Raw genomic sequence first — 24094 nt, 5'->3', positions numbered from 1 at the left:
AGAGGTTCAAACCTCTATCTGGGAGTGTTCATTAATTATTTCACGTGGCCTTAATACTTCTTCCCATGTTGGAAAAACTTTTCATACCCTTGATCTGCAGCCTCTCTTTGTCCCTACACCGTGCATTCCAAGATAAACGTGTGTGTTTTATGTTATCACGGCAGGGACTCAAAAAAGAAAAGCGAGTTTACCCTTCAAATGAGCGTTTCAGACGCAGCGATTTACTCCCCGCATTAACTTTTACGGCTACAAAGGAGAGCGAAGACGCATTGTCTCTTGCGTGTAATAGGCTAAAGCGCCACGCTAAGGCGCTTTAATCTGAAGCGGAAGCGTCTCGTCTCGTATAGGACACATTCCCAACGGAGCGAAGGAAGAAGACCTCTTCATCTTACCAAAGAGTTCTGTCACTTTTTTTCCCTTGTTTACTCCACGCTAACTTCTTTCAGCGGATGAGCAGCACTCACCTGTTGTTGTTTTGTCAATACTAAACTGAAGCGGTACATCAGCTTTCTTTAAAGTTTTATTTTATATGCACACAGTAAACTTTTGTGCACTTTTGCAAGTTGCACTTATAACTTTGTGATCAGGCAGTTTGTGTTGGAGTGTGAAGTGTATTAAGGCCATAAGTGCTGCAACGATGAATCGATTAACTCGAGTTATTCGATTAGAAAAAAGATTTGAATCAAATTTTGCTGCTTCGAGGATTCGTTTAATTAGAACGGCGTTGTAATTAGAGTAGGGCTGTCAAAATTATCGCGTGAACGGGCGTTAATTAATTTTTTAAATTAATCACGTTAAAATATTTGACGCAATTAACGCATGCACTAAATGACCCGCTCGCCGATTGCCTAAAACAGATTACAATGCAGCCGTTTATGGACATTAAGAGTGAAGAGAATTCCAAAGGCCGCTTGGGGGCAGCGCTGTTCCATACTGATACTGTTATTTCTTCTAAACGTGGGAGAATTAGTAGTCCTGAGACGTTTATGCTGTATTCACAATGCAATGCAAATTGCTATTTGTGCTCCACACATATTTCGGTAAGTTTTCTTTCTTTTAGTGGCAATTATGTGTCTCTTGTTGTATTTTGAGTAAGATATGTACAGATATATGTTATACAGTAAAGGCGAGTGGACACAGGCGTTCTTTGGACCGCGCCGTTTATTGACATAAGCTTCGGCAACTCCTTCACAACAAACTTAAGTATCGTTTAGTGAAAACACAACAAAAATAATATTCCTATCTCTCCCAAAAAATAAAATGTTCACAAAAAGAAAAGCACTTCAGTCTATAGTAATGAGGCCCTATTCTGACACCCAGTTAAACAACAATGCAAAATGAACTGGCATTCCATATCAAAATAGCTATGCAAAATACACGTAAAACTTAGACTTTGGTCACCCTATTTTTATTATTGTTATTATTCTTCTTATTATTATTATATTAACTCTACTTTTGATTGAAAATTTTACAAATTTTATTAAAACAAAAACATGAAGAGGGGTTTTAATATAAAATTACTATAACTTGTAAGTATAACAATTATCTTTTAAGAACTACAAGTCTTTCTATCCTTGGATCACTTTAACAGAAAGAATGTTAATAATGGCATTTGTGGATTTATTGTTACAATAAACAAATACAGTACTTATGTACAGTATGTTGTATGGATATATCCGTCGTGTGTCTTATCTTTCCATTCCAACAATAATTTACAGAAAAATATGGCATATTTTAGAGATGGTTTGAATTGCGATTAATTGCGATTAATTACGATTAATTAATTTTTAAGCTGTAATTAACTCGATTAAAAATTTTAATCATTTGACTGGTTTTACCTGGTATAATTCAATTATCGGAATTTGGATGTTTGTGAATCGTTCTCGAATCTTCCATGGCCGAATCACGAATAATCTAAGAATCGGAAATTTCGCATGCCTTTACTGAAAATCCCTCCGAGACAACCTTGTTGTGATATAGGGCTATAAAAATAAAATTGAATTGAATTGAATTTGCGTCCTTTAGTTTAATGGGGACGGGATTTCATAAGACTAAGCTTCTCCCGTTAGCCCTTGTCTTTTCTTCTGGTTAATTAATCTTATCACAATGCTATCTTGTAACTGACAATGATACCGATGATGATGACAAGAAACAACAACAAACAAACAAATTAACGTCTTTAAATGATATGACATCATCATTCATTACAATGAATTTTGCAGAATCCAAAGCTCATGGTTGGAAGTCCGCCATATTGAAGGGACAGCACTAAGCGCTACCGTTGCATTCTCCTTACATCATGGTCACACGGTGCGCTAATCACCGAAATGACAGCCTAACGCCGGAGCGTTGTCGTGTTCTAACGTCTCTGTTCATCATTGTCACAACGCGGCAACATTTCAGAGGATACTACGGGAGCGAGGCAGCGGGCGTCTCGCTCGCTCAAAGCGCCTTTGCTGAATTTTTCATGTTCCCGCCTTGAATCAAAGAGGCCCGGAGAACTTGGTTGGAAGGAAGGATGGATAAACATTACTGCGATCTTGGATTCTGGCAGGGTCACTAAATTAGGTACACCTGCACTGCTTTTCTAATGTGTTTTATTGAAATAAGTCTTCTTTTTATTTATTCTTTTTTTTTTTTTTTTTAACAATTTAAATGTATCTATGATTTCATTTTTCCGCTTAAAATTTATACGACTTCAAGTCGGGTCCTAATAATTACAAAAAGTACCGTTATGCCCCCCCGCCCCCCAAAAAAAGATGTTTTTTGCCCCTTTATTTGATGACATAACCAAGGGCGTAGGTTTGCATAGGGGACAGTAGGGAGATAACACTACCAACTTTTCAGGATGCTTAAATTGTCCCCACCAACTTTTAAGTAACCTTATTTGCATTGATAATGACTTCAGTTATATGGGTAATTTAGAATGTCTTCGCATATGTTGTAAGGATAGAACTGACCCTACCATTATGAAGTGAATTATTTTCATTATGTTCAGACTTAAAGTACATTTACATCTTTTGACTGCCAGTCCATTTTCCCCTCAAACGCACATTTGATTGGCTGATGACTTGACCCATCAACAAAAGCACCCGCAACCCTGAAAGAAATACAACATGTTGAGAACAATGCCGCCTCCTCTGCCCCCTTCGAATTTTTTTTTTTTACCAGCAGCAGCCACTGTATGTAAAAAGACATCAATGTTGTGTAGGTGTGGAACACACCACTAATTTTGCCATTGAAACTCTGACCTCAGAACATTAAACTGTGTGAGTTTGCTAACCTGCAAACTTGAATAGGAAGCTGCTTAGAGAGACGTCAATTACACTTACTAAACTTTTATTTTTGTCATTCCCAGACTAAGAAGTTTTTTTCAGTTTTATCTAATTTCTTTATTTAGACAATGTTGAGCGGTCTTAACTAGAGATGTCCCGATCGATCGGGATGCCGATCGATCGAGTCCGATCACGTCATTTTCAAAGTATCGGAATCGGCAAAAAAATATCGGCCATGCCTTTTTTTTTTTTTTTTTTTTTTTTAAATTAAATCGTTTTCTAATTGTTATTTAACCTTACAGACATAATACGTTACACTTTCCCAGAGTCTTTAGTTTAGGCTTAAGGTAGGGTTATCAAATTTATCCCAATAACGGCGGTAATTATTTTTTTTAAAAATGTATCACGTTAAAATATTTGACGCAATTAATGCGTGCGCAGCACGACCCACTCACACATTGTCGCGCTCCATCTGTAATGGTGCCGTTTTGCCTATACAGAGAAATAAAAGGCAGCGTAAAATGAGTAGAGTGAATTTTGGCACCCTTTGGAACATTACTCTAATTAGCTAAAGCCTTACAATCCCTCTCCCTACGATTAGAAATATCATGGGATGACATGTGGGGAAGCAAGGTAGCAATTGATCTTATTCTTAACACCTTAAGTTATATTCCATCGCAGAGAAGATATATGAATTGGTAGCACTACGCACAGTCGTGGTTTCACTTGTCATGAGTCCACTTCCCATCATGCATTGGGCATGGCCTTCAGTATCATTTACTGAATGCTCAACAAATACACTAGATGGCAATATTTTGTCACAATATACAAACTCACAAGTATTTCTATCCGTGGATCCCTCTCACAGAAAGAATGTTAATAATGTAAATGCCATCTTGAGGATTTATTGTCATATTAAACAAACTATACTGTATGTTGAATGTATATATTCATTTTTTTCTTAATGCATTGCCAAAATGTATAGTATAGTAATGATTGGAATTGAATCGGGAGCAAAAAAAAAAGCAATCGGATCGGGAAATATCAGGATCGGCAGATACTCAAACTAAAACGATCGGGATTGGATCGGGAGCAAAAAAACATGAGCGGAACAACCCTGGTCTTAACACAAATGTTTTTTTTTTTGCATTCCTGGATAGTTGGGATTACTAACAAGTATATGTTAATATAATTTATGTTCAAATATTTCATTTTAAATTTGCTAATAAAATTCAGACATTTATTCTGGAATTTTTAAAAAATGTTTCTTTAGTAGTTTTTGAAAACACAGGTTTGAATCGAACGGTGTATCAACTGAACTAATACACTTGAAAGTTAGTGTAAGTCAATACAGATTGACAAATTTGCATTAATATTTTAGCCTATCGATTATTTAAGTTCATATTCGTGAGAAATGTAGCCCCCGTTCACCCAATCTGTTTGGTCTTATTAATGTCCCGTCCCCAACATAAAGTCTACATGTAGGTTATGCTGTTATATCGTGCCTACCAATGTTGAAACCAAACCTACGCCCTTGGACATAACTTTATTTTAAGGCACCTTTATGGCTTATTTTGTATCATTTAGATTATTTTGGTTTTACAAATGTGAAATAGGTACATACCAAACAGAAGAAACTTGTACAGTTCTTTGACAAAGTTATTTAAATTTCAAGACATGACACAATATCCAGTCCAAATTTCCTGTGGCTTATTTCAAGTTGTTCTTGTTATTTATATATATGAGATGATTAAGCATTGAGGCATCAGAGACAGCATGGATCAAATAGAGGGAAAGAAAAATGTACGAGTTGAATGATTTGATAAACTGAAGTCGTTTATAGGTTGTTGTTGTTGTTTTTTTTTTTGTTTTTTGTTTTTTTCAAACAAAACATGTACAGTGAGGAGCATTCTTTTGTATTTGCACCCCTTGTCATTTTGCAAGTCCGCCCACGTAGAAAATAGGTAGAGGTCTGAAATTTCAATTCAAGATGCATTTCCACTCATAAAGACATAATCTATTAAAAAAATCCAGAAATCACATTGTATAATTTTTTTAAATAATTAATTTGTAATTTACTAGGGTTCATAAGTATTTGTACCCCTGAGAATCAGCAATAATTATGACCAGTGTTGTCAGTCAAGCGTTACTAAGTAACGCATTACTGTAATCTGATTACTTTCTTTCAGTAACGATCAATCTAACGTGTTCATTTTTCCAAGCCAGTAATCTGATTAAAGTTAGTTTCCTCAGTGCCTGCGCGTTACTATTTTGTTGTTGCCTCATGTCGTATGTAGAGTGAAGAATGCTGTAGTCATGTACGAAGAGCATTAGAATAGAAAATACTGCTCTTGAGTTTGGGAGTGACAACACATCTCACGTTTTCTCATCGGAAAAAAAACGGGTCACGTGTATTAACATGCTGTGTGCGCGCCATCTGCTACTGTGCCACATAGCCTGGCTACCTATCAGGATGCTAACAGTAAAGGAACCGGAGAGATGCAACAAACGGGTGCATTTGCTCACTGGAGATACAGCCATTACTTCACATATCCGTCCAGTAAAGATGACAAAAATATTTCCGTGCGTTGCAAACTCTGCGCTGGCTCAGAAAGACTGTCGACTGTTAAAAACTCGACAATTCAACAAGGAAGCACTTGGAATTACAGCACAGCTCGAAACAAAGCCAACAGGTAACGAGACAGCCAGCACTTCTACAGTTTGTAACCAGCCTTATAATATGTGTAATTATGTACATTTTATAGTAAGAGTTTGTAATCATCAGTTTTACATTTGTGGGACTGGGGGAGAAGCATGTTGAAGACTCAAACAAAAGTCAAAAGTTAGGACACACTTCATGATTTTTACGTTTTATATATTTTCACTACTATTATATCTTCTCACTGAAGACATCAAAACTATGAACGAACATGTGGAATGGGAAAAAAAAGTGAAATAACTGAAAACAGGTTTTGTGTTCTACATTCTTCAAAGTATCCACCTTTGAGGTGCTTCCAAATGTTTGGCCAATACTGATAAATACATCTTGATACTGTTCAAGTTCAATCAACTGTTCAACTTGTTGTTGGTAGGATTTGAAAGCTTAGGTTTAAAGAAATTCTAAATATCCATCTTGCCTCCTTTGGTGTAGTTTTGGCTAAGCTAAGCAAAGTCTCCAAGGTGCTAGTCACATGATCTGTTCAAAAAATGATTTTGACTCATTATGAAAACTGTACGTTGTAGGATTTTTGTTCATTTCATTAATTTGTGTTGTTTGTGTTGTTGCTTTATAACTTTTGTAGACAACATTTTAACGGCTAGGTCTTTATTTCAAAGGGGAAGTTCAGAATTTTTTACATTAGGCTTAATCTTGGAGTTAGCTGGGATTTAATTAGTCGTTGGACTTTATTTAAACGAATTTCATGCAGTTTGTCAGTTATTTGTTAGTTTTAGGGCTCTGGAATGGCTAAGCTAGGGCGAGTCAATGGTGGTTGAAGTCAACTCCATCGACTAATTAAACCTCCTCTAACTCAAAGATTAAGCCTAATGTGAAAAACTCAATTACACGCAATGACATTTTTCTGTTATTTTTATGTTGAGGCAGCAAAAGGAGAAAAATTGATAAAAAGTCATTGATAAGTTACTTTTAAAGTAACTTAGTTACTTTGATAATAAATTAATCAGTAAAGTAACTAGATTACTTTTTGAGGTGTAATCAGTAATCAGTAATTACTTTTTAAGTAATCCGTGACAACACTGATTATGACACTCAAAGAGTCGTCAGTCTACCTTACAAAAAGTTCCATGAGTAACCACCTGTTTGAGCGTATTACTGTCACCTCTGCACCCCGCAGTTAGTCATAATCCAAATGCTACTATGGGCAAGACCAAATAGCTTTCGAAAGACACCAGAGAAAGAATTGTTGAGCTCCGCAAAGTTGGAAAAGGATATGAGACAAGTGGAAAGCAGCTTGGTGAAAATAAATCAACAGTTGCAGCAATTTTTAGAAAATGGAAAAGGCTAAACATGATGGATAATCTACCTCGGACTGGGGCTGGAGAGCTGGATGCACAGTTTCAAAGGCTACTGCAGTATAAAACTAAGGTGCAATGGTTTAAAATCATGCATTGCTCAGAAGGTTCCCCTGTTGAAGCCAGTACATGTGAAGGCCCGTCTGAAGTTTGCCAGGGACCATCTGAATAAGGGATCATTGGAGAAAGTCATGTGGTCAGATGAGACCAAAGTAGAACTTTTTGGTGCAAACTTTACATCGTGTGTGGAGGAAAAAGAAGGATGAGTACAATCCCAAGAACACCATCCCCACTGTGAAGTGTGGGGGTGGAAACCTCATGCTTTGAGGCAAAGGAAACAGGACGACTGTACTGTATAATGTAGAGGATGAATGGTGAAATCTATCAGATTTTGAGACACAACCTCCTTCCCTCAGTCAGACACTTATCTCATTTGCTCCCAAAAACGTATAAATACGTTCTATTCTTAATTGTGTCAGTGTCCAAAAGACGTATACGTCTTTTACTTTTTTTTTCATAAAAGACATCTCTGGGTCCTGATTCAACTGAGCTCCAAAGCACAAAGCTTAAAATCCATTTTAAAGCAATACAACTGGCCACCGGAGGGCAGTAGCGCATTTAGTAAGATCCGCAACCCGATTCAACAGTATCGAACGGCCAGGCTGCACAGTCAGAGCCCTGGCGGAATGATGCCAGGCGGCGGACGACCGAGCAGAACAACAGAGAGGACGCCCGGGATGCCAGGCGCTGGATGACTGAGCAGAACGACCGGGACTACCAGTAAAACGGGCTCGCCGCGAAGACCCCGCAGAAAAAATCCATCTTTATGAGACAGGCAACGATGAGGGAAAAGTTTACCCAGCTGTCGCGGCAACAACAGCGTCATCTCGGCAACAACAGCGTCATCTCTCAGTTATGTGTTAGGGCTGTCAAAATTATCGCGTTAACGGCCGTTAATTAATTTTTTTTAATTAATCACGTTAAAATATTTGACGCAATTAACGCACTAGGCCCACTCAGACAGATTTAAATGTCAGTACAGTGAAAGGCCAACTTGTTAATTGTGTTTTATGGAGTTTTTCCGCCCTCTGCTGGCGCTTGGGTGTGACTTGCATATGTTATGTGGCGTAATGTCGCCCTCTGCTGGCGATTCAGTGCAGCTGATTATTTGGGTTTCGGCGCGCTTTTCTGACGTGATTATATGTCGACGCGAACTCACACTAATAGACAGTGCTATTCAGACCAGCTAACGTCCGCATCCAGTATTCAGTGGCAGTTCTCATAGCCCCATCACACTGTTTGTGTCTAATACATGCATCGCTTGTGAGTTATATTCCTCATTTGTTTATATTCATGAGCGTTAGACAGTTATTGATGATGTGTATTTGAATTTGTTCACATATATGGTGAAATGCAGTTACATTGTTAGATGCTTGTGAGCTAATTGGCTAGTGCTACTGCTCAAATGGACACGTGTGTGTACATTTTATGTTATTTTGTGATTTATGCAAGTTATTGACACATTGCCTTGTTATTTTCAGTTTTACAAAAATACAAGAAACGTGCTCCTGTCAAAAAGAGATGACTTCAGTAAAGCCCATGCAACTTTGCCACACCGTCTGATTTCTTTTTGGAACTTATGTTCGCTATCTGTCAATTTGTGTACTCACACACATTGAGGACAGAATAGGGCTACTAGTTTATTTTTTGATTGAAAATTTTACAAATTTTATTAAAACGAAAACATTAAGAGGCGTTTTAATATAGCATTTCTATAACTTGTACTAATATTCATCTTTTAAGAACTACAAGTCTTTCTATCCATGGATCACTTTAACAGAATGTTAATAATGTTAATGCCATCTTGTTGATTTATTGTTATAATAAACAAATACAGTCCTTATGTACCGTATGTTGAATGTATATATCCATCTTGTCTTATCTTTCCATTCCAACAATAATTTACAGAAAAATATGGCATATTTTATAGATGGTTTGAATTGCGATTAATTGCGATTAATTACGATTAATTAATTTTTAAGCTGTAATTAACTCGATTAAAAATTTTAATCGTTTGACAGTCCTATTATGTGTAAATAAATTGTTACTTTGCTATCAAAAGCTCGATTTGTATTGTTCTTTATGATATTTTGTAAAAGGAAAACATTATTCAGATGTTTGGGATGTACAGTGGAGCAAATAAGTATTTAGTCAACCACTAATTGTGCAAGTTCTCCCACTTGAAAATATTAGAGAGGCCTGTAATTGTCAACATGGGTAAACCTCAACCATGACAGACAGAATGTGGGGGAAAAAAACACAGAAAATCACATTGTTTGATTTTTAAAGAATTTATTTGCAAATCATGGTGGAAAATAAGTATTTGGTCTATACCAAAAGTTCATCTCAATACTTTGTTATGTACCTTTTGTTGGCAATAACAGAGGCCAAACGTTTTTTGTAACTCTTCACAAGCTTTTCACACACTGTTGCTGGTATTTTGGCCCAATCCTCCATGCAGATCTCCTCTAAAGCAGTGATGTTTTGGGGCTGTCATTCGGCAGCACGGACTTTCAACTCCCTCCTCAACCCGTGGCATCAAAATGATGAGAACGGGGAGCAAAAATCCCAGAACCACACGAGGGGACCTAGTGAATGACCTACAGAGAGCTGGGACCACAGTAAAAAAGGCTACTATCAGTAACACAATGCGCCACCAGGGACTCAAATCCTGCACTGCCAGACGTGTCCCCTTGCTGAAGAAAGTACACGTCCAGGCCCTTCTGCGGTTCACTAGAGAGCATTTGGATGATCCAGAAGAGGACTGGGAGAATGTGTTATGGTCAGGTGAAACCAAAATAGAACCTTTTGGTAGAAACACAGGTTCTCTTGTTTAGAGGAATAATAATACTGAATTGCACCATACCCACTGTGAAGCATGGGGGTGGAAACATCATGCTTTGGGGCTGTTTTTTCTGCAAAGGGACCAGGACGACTGATCTGTGTAAAGGAAAGAATGAATGGGGCCATGTATCGAGAGATTTTGAGTGAAAATCTCTTTCCGTCAGCAAGGGCATTGAAGATGAGACGTGGCTGGGACTTTCAGCATGACAATGATCCCAAACACACAGCCAGGGCAACAAAGGAGTGGCTTCGTAAGAAGCATTTCAAGGTCCTGGAGTGGCCTAGCCAGTCTCCAGATCTAAACCCCATGGAAAATCTGCGGAGGAAGTTGAAAGTCTGTGTTGCCCAACGACAGCGCCAAAACATCACTGCTCTAGAAGAGATCTGCATGGAGGAATGGACCAAAAGACCAGAAACAGTGTGTGAAAAGCTTGGGAAGAGATACAGAAAATGTTTGGCCTCTGTTATTGCCAACAAAGGGTACATAACAAAGTATTGAGAGGAACCTTTGGTATTGACCAAATACTTATTTTCCACCATGATTTGCAAATAAATTATTTAAAAATCAAACAATGTGATTTCAGTTTGTTTTTTTTCAACATTCTGTCTCTAATGAGGTTTAACCATGTTGACAATTACAGGCCTCGCTAATATTTTCAAGTGGGAGAACTTGCACAATTAGAGGTTGACTAAATACTTACTTGCCCCACTGTAACTAAAACAAAAAATAGCGGTGTTAAAGTCAAAGTTATGTTTGAAATGTATGCGTTCACAAAAAGCTCAATTTCTCCGTTTTTTCATCAGAAATTGGAAAATTGCTCAAACTAGGCTATTTTCTAATGCTGATTTCTAAAGAATGGATAAAGATATGAACTTACTTTTTTTCCTGATGAAAGAAGAGAGTGTAATCTTTCTTTTGGTGGGTTCCATGTTTACAGTGCTGCTCAAAAGTTTGTGAACCCCCTCAACATTTTGGAATTTTCTATTATTTCAACCTGATTTCCTAATCAATCAATTCAGTAGTTTTTTTTTTGTTTTTTTAACAGTTGTGTTGTCGAGACTAAATTAAAAAGAGTTTTCATCAACTGATGTAGGTGCAAAATTGAACTGTTTGGTCACAACCAAAACCGCCATGTCTGGCGAAAAGTCAACACTGCATACCACCAAAAGAACCTTCTCCCAACAGTGAAGCATGGAGGTGGGAATGTCAAGATCTGGGCTTGCTTTTCATCCTCAGGACCTGGACAACTCCACATAGTCCAGGGAATCATGAATTCTGAGGAATATTGTCAAATCCTAGAACATAACCTGACGCCATCTGTTTTGAAGTTAAAGCTTGGCAGAAGGTGGATCATGCAACATGATAATGATCCAAAGCATTCCAGCAATACAACCAAGGAATGGCTGAAAAAGAAGAAGATTCGTGTTCTGGACTGGCCCAGTCAAAGTCCTGACCTAAATCCCATTGAAATGCTGTGGCGGGACCTGAAGCGAGCAGTTCATGCCAGACGCCCATCAAACCTCTCTCAACTGACTGCGTTCTGCAAGGAAGAATGGGCAAAAATCCCCCAAAGTAGATGTGAGAGGCTGATTAGTCACTACAGAAACCGTTTGGTTGAGGTAATCTCTGCAAAAGGAGGCGCAATATCCTATTAACTGAAGGGGTTCACATACTTTTGCACACATGATATCTGAGTTTTTCTTAAATCAACCACTTTTGTTAAATAAAGAATGACAATATAACTATTTCTTTTGTTTCAGTCCATTATTTGGAATGTCAGTATTGTGGATTTGGGTATAACTTAACATTTAATAAGGTTATTTTAGTTTTTTTTACAAAAAATCTGACCATCGCTGTGGGGTTCACAAACTTTCGAGCAGCACTGTATATAGCCATAGAACAGAATTTTCTCTGGGTCTTGCAAAATCAGTCAAAATCCAGTAAAACAGCCTGGAGTGAAGGACCTTGCTCTGGTGAAAATGGCTGGGAGTGAATGAGTTAAAGATCAGTCGTGGCTGGATCTTCCATTATGACAATGATCCGAAGCACACAACCAAGCTGAGAGTAGCCTAGCCAGTCTCCAGACCTCAATCCAATAGAAAATCTTTGGATGGAGCAGAAACTTGGTGTTTCTCAACGACAACCCCAAAACCTGACAGATCTAGAGAAGATTTGTGTGGAGGGGTGGGCCAAAATCTCTGTTTCCATATGTGAAAACCTGGTGAAGGACTAGAGAAAGCACTAAATATTAGCACTGATTTTCTCAGGTGTATAAATACTTATGAACCCCCGTAAATAACAAATAAATCATTGAAAAATCATACAATGTGAGCTCCGGATTTTTTTTTTTAGATTATGTCTCTACAAGTGGAAATGCATCTATGATTGAAATTTCAGACCTCTACCTATTTTCTAAGTGGGTGAACTTGCAAAATCACAAAGGGTGCAAATTCTTCTGCTCCTCACTGTATGTCAGGTTAGCTTTCTCAAATGTCAAATGTTTTTAAACCAGAATATATCAGAAGAATTTCTGATGAAAAAAAAAATACTAATTTTATTTCACTGTTAAAATAGTGAAGTTCATGCATAGACACTATTGGAAGATTTTTGCAGCAAATGAACAAATGTTCATTCCCTGACACTAGGGGTGCACGATATCCATTTTTTAAATCGATACCGATATCGATAGTTTCCTGCTCCTCAAAGCCGATACCGATATTGATAACTGATAATATATTTTTTTTAAATGTATAACCTGAGTTTTTGAACACCTGGAGGTTAAAAAAAAACTAGTGGTGGATTCAACATACATTTGCCTTTGACCTCACCAGATTTTTCATAATGACATCAACAAAACAGTGCGTTTCACTTCTGCACTGCCCGACAGCCAGCTAACAATGAATGTACTTCCATAAAACACAAAGCTTGGTCTTTTCTTGCTTTTATGGGAAGACACTTGTCTTAATATTGTGAAAGTGCAACAGAAAATACACATATTCAATACTCAATATACAACAAACTGCACAATACACTTATATACACAACTATTATATGTATAGCTTGAGCTACTAAAGCATTGGCTGGCTTCTATAACACAACAAGTTATGAAGTTCTGTAAATATGACCCTTCACCACAGAAGTAAACATATATTGCACATCCATATGTCATAGTAAACATAAAATACTTACATATATTTCCGAGGCGGAAACGTAACAGAAAGCATTCACGATTGTCAATGCTACCGCTAGACACAACAATGTGTAAGTGAATGAACCAAACTACTGTAACAAAAAAAATAGATGCAGCGAATTATTCTGACCAGCAGGTGGCAGCAATGCCCCGCAAATGGTCAACTGATTTCCCATACTAGTGTGTAAACTGTAAAGCCAGCACAGTACATATTATTGGTCCTATTAATAATGTTATTGGATTTATCGGGAGGACGTCATAATTCCTGTTATCGGACCGATAATTATCAGACCAATAATTATAGTGCACCAGTACCTGCCACCCTCCCAGTTCAAAAGGATATGAAGTCTACTAGCGATAAACTCATTCCAATTCACAGAAGGAAGATTAAAATAGCTTGTTCTTGTGCATATTAGTTGTTTTGGAGACTGATTTCCTGACCCATGTATCAATAATTGTTGTATCGCCATATCCTGAGATCTTCGTTGATCTGCAACATGAGGACAAGCAGATAGACGGATGGCTAGACTTTAATCCGTTAATCCCCCTGGGCTTGATTTTTGACAACAATGCATTAGAAAATCGCAATTGTACTTGTATAAAAAGCAACAGTCGGCATTGTAATGGCTACAAACTTACAAATTGAATGCTCTTTTGGGGGTCGTCAACAAAGCGGGGATGGTTTCTCAAACTTCTTTTCTCTTAAATTTGATGTTAAACGGAATTACATATGTAGCGGGCGTATTAAAAATTAAAACACGCGTGTCTGGCAAATGTCAAGGGTAATGATCTTACCTCCTTGGCTTTCTGTTTCAGTCGAGCTTGCTCTGGGTCCTCTTGCCTCGAGCGGCTCTGTGGAGTCAAAGTGAGAGGTGGGGGAAGGGGTGGAAAAAGCAGGGGTTAAAAGTTGGTTGAAATAATTCTCCCGTCTTTTTATACCCGTTGAAGAATTGACCTTTTTTTTGTCTATGCTTCTGTAATGAAAAATGGTGCAAAAACGAGAGAAAGATACGTAAGTGTCAACTCTCTGTAGCAATAAATTTGGGACAAAATATCATTTGGCGATACAAGACGTCACGATATGCATCGAGTTTGAAAAAATTGGATTGCGTTAAATAGACGAGATGCCTTCCCACATGATTTGAGCAATAACTAGTTTGTCATAAAGCTTAACTAACCCAGCAACTTAACCATGAGTAGCCAATAGCCACTTTGTGGCACTCATGAGGTAGTAAGGAGCAAATCCGGTCTATAATGTGTAAGCAGAAGAAATGGCTTCCACAAACTTTATTAAGATTGACAACTAATAGCATCTCATTGAATAAAAGGTAATTTAAACTCACATAACAAAAAAAAAAAATAGCATCGCTTGCAATTTACGAAACAACTGGCGCAGTAACTGAAGAAATAATAAGTTTGAAAGTGATTTACATCTGTAGCGCTGCAATGCATGCCGGGAGTCATGAGGCACATTAGATGACAAGCGTTGACAGCAGAGGTTGTATGACTTTCCCAAAGTAGCAGCGGTAGCCAAATGAAGCTTCTTGAAGCAATGAAGCTTTGTAGCAAATTGATTCAAAGCTTCATGGTGGTTCATTTTCTCTTTAAGTGGTCTTGAAGCTCGTGTTACAATATGAAACAAGTGCTATAGGGAGAACTTGTTATACACTTTTGTTTAGAAATAATAGCTTCCCATAGGGTTTTGCCTTTAAAAACAATATACACATCCATTTTCTCTTGCTTATTCGAGGACAGGTCGCGCAGGCAGCAGCTTCAACAGAGAATCCCAGACTTCCCTCTCCCCAGCCACTTCATCCAGCTCTTCTTGGAGGATCCTAAGGCGTTCCCAAGCAAGCCGGGAGACAGTATCTCCAGCATGTCCTCGGTCAGCCCCGCGGCCTCGTTCCAGCGGGAGGTGCCCGGAACACCTCAACAGGGAGGCATCCCGGAAGCATCCTAATCAGATGTCAGAGCCACCTCATCTCGCGCCTCTCAATGCGGAGGAGCAGCAGCTCTGCTCCGAACCCCTCTCGGATGACCGAGCGTCTCACCTTATCTATCAGGGAAAGCCCCGACACCCTATGGAAAAAACTCATTTTGGCGCTTATATCCAGGATCTTGTTCTTTAATCACCACCCACAGCTCGTGACCATAGGTGAGGGTAGGAATGTAGATAAACCTTTCAGCTCATCTCCTTCTTCACCACGACGGACCGATGCAGAGTCCGCATCACTGCACTGATGCGCTTATCGATCTCCCATTCCATTTTTCCTTCACTTGTGAACAAGACCCCAAGATCCTCATCCCTGACCCGGAGAGGGCATTCGACCTTTTCCCAACTGAGGACTATGGTCTAAGATTTGGAGGTTCTCATCCCGACCTCTTCACACTCGGCTGCGAGCCGTTCCTGTGAGAGTTGAAGGTTGAGGCTTGACGAAGCCAACAGAACTACATATATGCAAAAAGCAGAGAGGCAATACTGAGGCCACCAAACCGGACCCCATCAACGCCTCGGCTACGCCTAGATATTCTGTCCATAAAAGTTATGAACAGAACTGGTGACATAGGGCAGCTTTGGCGGAGTCCAACCCTCACTGGAAATGGATCCAGCTTACGCAGACCACATGCTGACAACTGTCATACAGGGACCGGAACCCCCCATTTTCGATTAGGGCTGCAGCTATCAATTATTTTAGAAGTCGATTAATTGATTAACTAGTTAGTTCGAATAAACGAACAATTGGACAAGGAACATAAAACTTTTTTTTTTTTTTTTTTAAACCTGCCCTGTTCAGCTGTTTGACACAAAGAAAAGCAACAACAAGAAATACATTGAACGCCCACACTAACTATTAATATGTTTGTGCTATCGTCAGGTAGATGTATTTCCGGTTGACACCATGTGGGGGGGGGGGCTGTTGAGCAAGGAAAGAAGGGGAGGGGGGACTATAAGCTAAGTGACTGGAAGGGGTAGAATGTACACAAATAAGCACTGTGATCTAGAACCCAGTAATCGTGTGAATCCCTTGTGAGTGTAAGCCCGTTGGCAACCGACCCTACGCCTCCCCACCCCCACCCGAGTGCGCCCAATCACAACCAGCTCCACACGAACCCAACCAAACACACGACAGCCAAGCAGACGAGCGGAAACGCAGCGCGGGCGCCAACCCTGGACCACAGCCCCCACCCAGCCAGCCCGGGTAAGGAGGGCGGGGTGCTTTGCAGCCCATTCCTCCTCCAGCAGCCCAGCAAAGGAGCCATCGTCACCCACCCGGAATCCAGCGTGGTCCCCCGGGCCACCCGCGCTCCCATCAACTGGCCTTCAGGGATGGGAAGAGGGGACGCACCACCAACCACTCGAATTAAAACTGAATGCAAACACTTTCAAAACAAACCATTACAACGCCACTTTAATTAAACGAATACTCGAAGCAGCAAAATTTTATTCTAATCTTTTTTCCAATCGAATTACCCATTTCAGCACTAATTCCCATACCCAAAACTCCCAGAGAATCCCCCACAGGGCTCCCCAGGGGAGATGGTAAAACTCCCATGACCCCACAAGAACCTTGCTAAGGGCATAGTGCTGAACCACTATTCCGCTGCCAAAACCACACTGCTCCTCCTGAATCTGAGACTCGACTTCCCAATGGGCCCTTCTCTCCACTACCCGAGTAGACCTTCCCACACAAACACTCAAAAAAATACATCGGTCGACCTTTAGTTACCGTACAGTCAATGTAAAAACTGTTCATTTTTAAAGCAACTCTGGTTTATCTATCACCGTCAATGGCAGCCAATGAATTAACATCTGATTCAAGGAAATCCAACAAAGCACCCTCACTCATCTGTTGCTGCCACAGCAAAAGAAAATGTGCAAAAACGGGAACAGGATACGGAGGTGTCAAGGACATCGTGTTTGAATTGAGTAGAAGTGCAACGGAGCGCACCCCCGGGGGGGCGGTGGCCTTTAAACCCGCTCCAAATCCAGCCCTAAATAAGCCGCTGGAGGGGGACGCTAATCAAAAGACGTTATTAAAAATTCTGCATGAGCCAGCACACGCTCACACACACAAAGGGGGTGAAGGATGTTGGTGAGTATCAGTGACAGTGTCACTGTGAGCCAGTGTGGCGAGCCGTTAAAGTGTGCGCGCATTAGTCCCACGTGTAACGACACTTCTATTTTAATAAGCGGCCGAGATGTGGGTGAGTACGCGTGTCCCTGGGAAATCCTTCACCGCTGAGCTAAAATGTGTGTACGGCTGACCACTGCAGGCCTTGGTGGCGCATTGCAGCGTCGTAGAATGTGACTGTTTTTGGAAAACAGGGCATTGTCTGCATGATTTTACCCAAAATCTCCGACTTTATTCACCTATATGTAAAATATGAGAAATATTTGGACGATTGGAAGTTTGTGTGTGTGTGTGGGAATACATCCATTGACGTAGATGTGTGGTAGGGGTTGGAACCACTGGGTACCTCACAATACGATGTGCGATACAAGGCTCACCATCACGATGATCTCACGATATGGTGATACAATAATTATCAGGAAATCATTCTAGGAAATTCTACAAAACAAGTAATAAACGGAAAAACAAGCAATTTTCATCCTTCTGCTGTGAATTGGAATGTGCTTATCACTAGGAGACGTCCGATCCGTTTGAACTGGGAGGGTGGCAGTGAATGAATGAATGCTGCCATTCCTCCCACGTTTAAATGTTTGTAGGCATTAACTAATTAGATATTTTACTGGAAATAAAATACTGGGGCGCTAATACTGTTGATGAAAAAAAAGCATTCTGCTATCTTAAGGTAGTCCTTTATTTATGTAATCCAAGGCGTAGGTTTGGTGTCAACATTGGTAGGGACGATATTACCGTAATGCACATAATGCAAACAATGATCCAAATAAGGGACGGCTAGCTTGACTTTGTGGTTCCTTGTGGAGGCCGCAGTAGTTTTGCTAGTTAGCAAGTTTAATGTTATGCTAACTCTCATGCAGGTCGGACTTTCAGTAGCAAAATTAGTGGTGTTTTCCCCACTTCCACAACATTGAGGTCTTTGTACGTGACTTAGAGTGGCTGCTGCTGGCTGAAAAAAAAAATGTTCTTAATATCCCTCCTCTACGAAGGAGGCGGAGGAGGCGGCATGTTGTCGACATAAATCTGTTGGGGCTGTGTGAGTATGCATTTGTGTCTTTGTGGCGGGACAGGGGGGCTTGCACTCAACAGCTAACCAAATGTTCGTTTGAAGGGAGGAAAAATGGACCGTCACATTCAGCAAGTGAAAAGGGATAAATGTAAGTCTGAATATAATGAAAATAATTCACTTAATAATGGTAAGGTCTGTTTTATTATAACATAAGGGAAGATAATCTAAATGACCTATATAACTGAACTCTTCATGCAAATAAGGTTGCTTAAAAGTTGGTGGGGACAATTTGGGCTTCCTGAAAAGTTGGTAGTGTTATCGTAATTTCCCGTATATAACGCGCACTTTTTTTCCCCAAAATCAACTTGTAAAATCATGGTGCGCATTATAAACGGGTACAGGGATGGAGACAAAAATATGAATGAATATATATAAAGACCGATTTTTTTTTTTTTTTTTTTTTTTTTTTTTTTTTTTTTTGACACGGCCATGTTTTGTTGATGAAACGTATGCGGCAATCCGTTGCCGACCATTACGGTACGTGACGTCACCATTTTGCTGCGGTCATGGCGAGCTAGGGAAGGAGTTGGAGGTGGAGTATTGAACAACGGGGCTAATCAGCGTTGCTTTATTGACATTTAGGCTGCAACAAAATACGGCAGCAATGTCTGTCTCACATGCAACCCGTGGATTATAACTATCTTTCCGGCTGTTCCCTCAACAAAATACCTCCCCCCGGGAACTATACAACGTGCCAACATAAGTTCCGCCGGTGAATTCTGTTATAACTCGCTACACAGTAATACTTCACTCTGATTGGTCGAATGATTTCGTCTGTGTTAAATTCTGCTTTTTTCACTCTTCATAAAGCACAGAATTTAGTTTCTTGAACTCATTTGAGTCAACATTTATTGCAGCTCCGCAAACGTAACACAACACAAACTTTCTGTGTCCGTCAACTATATCCGTCCCTCGGGAAACTCAAATCCAAATAACAATAGTTCCTATTGTTACATTCTAGTCAACAGCGATGCGGTCTTCTGATTTCTGACCTAAATCAACACTTTTATTTTACCGTATCAATCCATGGAAGAAATATTTATTCATCATGATTAAACGAGCAAGTTATAGAGCAGCCTTTAAAAGAAAAGTCACATCTGTTTTGTTTTCTCCCAGGTTTCTGGTAAGTTGAAGAAGTTGTCAGATCATATTATTACCGTACATATTGTCAGTTTACGGTAATGTTTTAAACTACCAATGTGCTATGCTTGTGCTGTGTTTCACCAGTCAGTAAAATGACATTTCTGTATCTGTACACGAGCTCTGTTTTCTTGTACTCTTCTATTTAGTGGTGCTAAAATTAGGGTGCGCGTTATACACGGGTACAATAATTTTCACTAGATTTTACAAGTGAATTTGGGGTGCGCGTTATACACGGGTGCGCCTTATATTCAGGAAATTACGGTAAACAGAAGAGCATGCAGGAGTCACGACACATCAGCAGACGTCAAATTTGTATGGTAAGGGCTTCATTCAAAGTCATAATCGCGTTTTGAGGTCACTGCTTGACTGCTAAACAAGTTATTCAATCAAGCTTTAATAAAATGGCCGGTGTATTCAAGTGATCTCCCTTGTCTGCAAGTTAAGTAATTCAAAATTTGTTGCATGACAACATATGTAGGGAGAAAGCATTTATTCTGTGTTGCTGTAAATCAGTGGTGTCCAAACTATTCCACATAGGGCCACAGTGGGTGCTGGATTTTATTCCTTCAAAACAAGACGACATCTTTTCAACAATCTGGTGTCTCACAAGTGTAATCAGTTGATTGCAGTCAGGTGCTGCTTGTTTTAGCACAAACTTCATTGGTTAAACTGTCTGTACTCGATTGGTAGGAACAAAAACCAGGACCCACAGCGGACAGGTTTGGACACCCATGCTTTAAATCACAGGTGTCAAACTGATTCCAGAAAAGGCCAAGTGGGAGCTGGATTTTGTTCCAACCGATACAACGCAGAAAGTTTAACCAATGAACTTCCTGCTGAAACAAGCAGTGCCTGACAAAGTTTAACTGATTACACATGTAAAAGATCTAATTGGTGAAAAGGTTTCCTCTTCATTGGTTGGAAAGCAAACCTGCACCCACTTGGCCCTTTCTGGAATCGGTTTGACACCTGTGCTTAAATGTTTCAATGTTTGAATACTGTTATTCAAACTGAGGGCCCAAATACACCAGATGCATGATCGTTCCGGTTCCGGTCCGGCTCACTGCTGACTGCGTGCCACGCAGTACGTCAAAAACAGGCAAATCATACCGGCTGCGCACGGCTGCAGTCCGCCAACTCCGTTCCCTCATGAGCGCTCGCGTGATCCCGCGCTGTAATGTGCCATTTAAAACAACGAAAAACACACATAGTCCATACTCATCAGAGAAGCAGAGAGAGAGAGAGCACATTTTTTCTTTGCATATTGATATTTTAGTTATGTCTGTCTCTTAATTCCAGATTGACTGCATCATGTTGAGATCAGGGCTCCGTGTGTGTGGGGTACGGGGGCGGGGCCCTATTATGCCCTTGGTCGTGTCGGTGGGTTTATACCTTAGTGCACATTTAAAATTTATGGCACATAAAATCTCAGAGCTGTTATAAACAACTGTTAAATAATCTGTAATATTTATAAAATGGATAGTGAATTATATACTACACGAACTAAAAAACAGCGTACTTGGAATTGGTGTCTCAACACTGCAGATTCCTGTGCCCAGCGCAAACTGTTGGTTTTTCTATGAAAAGTCAAGTAAAATGTAGGAAAGAAAGAAAAACATCTTGAATCTTTCGTACTTTTCCCCCTTGACTCTGTATACAAACGGACACTGTGTGTGCGCCGGGCACGAGAATTTCTGCAGTGGAACCACTTCCCGATACGCTGCTTTTTTTTTTTCGCTCAAAGTTGTCAGCACGTCGTGTGTTTGACATCATTGCCAGAAAAACACACATAATAGGACACCTTGCAGCTTCGCTTTTAATGCTATCCTTATAATAACGATCTGCTGCATCGTATATCACTTTGTAACTTTCCAGTTTCCACCTCCATGATGAAACGTTCTTCGTCCATGTTCGCTGGTGTTTAAACCGTGAATAAGAAACTGGGCTGTTACGTCCAGGCCCAGCTCCGCCCATTTTGTCGGATGTGTGTCCGGCAAAAATAGAAAATAGCCTATACCATCTGGCGGGGTGTGGCACGCCGGAGATGGTCCGCAGTTCATCCGGAGCACTGACGCGGCCGGTATACGTTGAACAATAGGATATAACGGGAACGGATTGGCTCTGGCGCTATTTTTTACTGGAGTCGGACCGGAACCGCAACGATCATGCATCTGGTGTATTTGGGTCCTGAGCCCCTCCTTGTGTTTGTGTATTTGTGTCACTTTGCTTTAATTGTCTCCTTGATTGCACAGATGGGTGAGCCTGGGACCAGGTGCTGACCAGATCATCGTCAGTAGCTTACTTAAACACATCATCGCCAGATCAACAACTCACCTACAGGTATGTGAATCTTGTAATCCTGATACCAAGCTAATTTTTGTGTTTTCCCCTCCTAGATCCTGTAATGCTTGCCTGGCAAAAAGCCTGCCTTCCTGTTCACCTGTTCTACCAACAAACTGCCCACTGGATTCTTCGGACACTATCTACCACTCCCTCTCATCATCAATGAATTAGGTCCCGTTACCCCAGAACCTTTAAAAATAGAATACAGTGGTACCTCTACATACGAAGTTAATCCGTTCCAGGACCTTGTTTGTAAGTCGAAATGGTCGTATGTCGAGCAGGATTTTCCCATAGGAATACATTATAATTCCATTAATTCGTTCCACAGCCCAAAAACCTGCACTAAATCCTTAAAAAATACTGCTGGTGCTATTACAAATGGCAATTACACGTAGCAAAACAAATAAATTATAAATCAAAATTGGAATAATGTAATAAAAAGAATAATAATAATTCCTGTAATAGTGTAACGAATCGGGTTTTAATAAGGCGGACGTTTTTTTGTGTACCTGAACGCACCGCGGGGCTCACGTGCCAGAAACAGACCGGTGAGCTTGAGTTTCACTTTCACTTTGAATGTTCTCTTGAGAACACCATCATTTGCGGCAGTCAGCAGGCGTTTTGTGTTGAATAAGTTGTAAAAGAAATGATGAAAACGTGACGAAGCTGGCGATTTCTTTGGAGACAATAAGAATTGTCAGCTTAATTTATAAAGACTGGCGAACGATGGTCGGAGGAGGACCGTGGAGATGTATTGTTGAGCCATTTCACGGATGCCCACCCCACGCTCATATTTTTCTGTCATTTGCATCTTCATTTCGAAGGTAAGCATCAACTTTTTCCTTGTTTCACCACCTGTACCAACCTTTTCTGAAACCTGTGTTGATTTGTCACACAAGAAAATCCGCCGTGCATTCGTCTGCGGTGCTGCCATTGTCGTCGAATTTCGAGCATGTCGTCGGATGTAGAAACAAATGGCGAGTCGAATTTTACGTCGGATGTCGAAAAGTTCGTGTGTCGAAGCGATCGTATGTAGAGGTACCACTGTATGTTGTTTACAGTCTAAAAATGGGTCATCTTTCAAGTGGAGTTGCTTGTTCCAATTAAAATATTTTGTGAAAAAACAATGTTGTATTGTTGTTCTATATTGCATTAATATGTTAGCATTAATAAATGGCTTGAAAAAGTGTTGTCATTATTGCTTTTAAAAAACAAATGTAATTTGCAATATAAACACAGTAAAGTATGATAAATTGAACAAAATGGACCCCAAATTTAAATAATGAAAACGGTTTTGATACAAATCTGGCCCAGATTGGGTAACATTATGTGCCATATCCGGGCCATACATTAATGTAGTGTCTGCTACTTTAGACCAGTTCAGGCCCAAAACTGTTGCTGATCCTGCAAGTGACTCCTTAATGAGTTTGAGCCATTGTTCAAACTGACACTAAGGCGGATCCGTTTTACAAAGCTGGGCCGGAATTTGCAGTACATCTGGCCCAGGGGTGCCCAAGTCCGGTCCTCGAGAGGCCCTATCCGGCTTGTTTTCCATGTCTTCCTCCTTTAACACACCTGAATCAAATGATCAGCTCATCAGCGAGCGCTGCAGGAGCCTGAGAATGATCCGGATTATTTGATTCAGGTGTGTTGGAGGAGGGCAACATGGAAAACAAGCTGAATAGGGGCTCTCGAGGACCGGACTTGGGCTCCCCCTGATCTGGCCTATGTCCGCTCCAGTTATATTTTGCTATCCGGCAACCTTCTTGTGACCTATGCTGATTTCTTTCACAAGAAAATCCGTCACCGGGAAAAACAATGAAATTGGGACGCTGTCATAAATCGTCGTATTTCGACCATGTCGTCAAATGTCGAGAGAAATTACAAGTCAAATTTTATGTCGGATTTAGGAAGGATCGTATGTCGAGGTAGCACTGACTGTATGTGATTTTACAAGAAGCCAGATTTCGTTAAAATCGCCAGAGCCGTTTG

At 40.1% G+C, this 24094-nt stretch overlaps 1 protein-coding gene across 2 annotated transcripts in view; it reads right to left on the bottom strand.

Annotated features, from left to right (window-relative positions):
- LOC130920351 (transcription initiation factor TFIID subunit 4-like) overlaps positions 1–24094 on the bottom strand; it is a 275123-nt gene that overhangs the window by 134038 nt on the left and 116991 nt on the right. For both annotated transcript variants that reach the window (XM_057843513.1, XM_057843523.1), the window contains one exon: positions 14198–14254. In XM_057843513.1, the coding sequence (XP_057699496.1) occupies positions 14198–14254 (57 nt within the window). The remainder of the gene's footprint in view (positions 1–14197; positions 14255–24094) is intronic.

Source organism: Corythoichthys intestinalis, chromosome 1 (genome assembly GCF_030265065.1).
Source record: "Corythoichthys intestinalis isolate RoL2023-P3 chromosome 1, ASM3026506v1, whole genome shotgun sequence".
Lineage (NCBI taxonomy): Eukaryota > Metazoa > Chordata > Actinopteri > Syngnathiformes > Syngnathidae > Corythoichthys > Corythoichthys intestinalis.
Note: the sequence above shows the minus strand (reverse complement) of the source record. Positions and strands in the feature narration are given on the sequence as shown.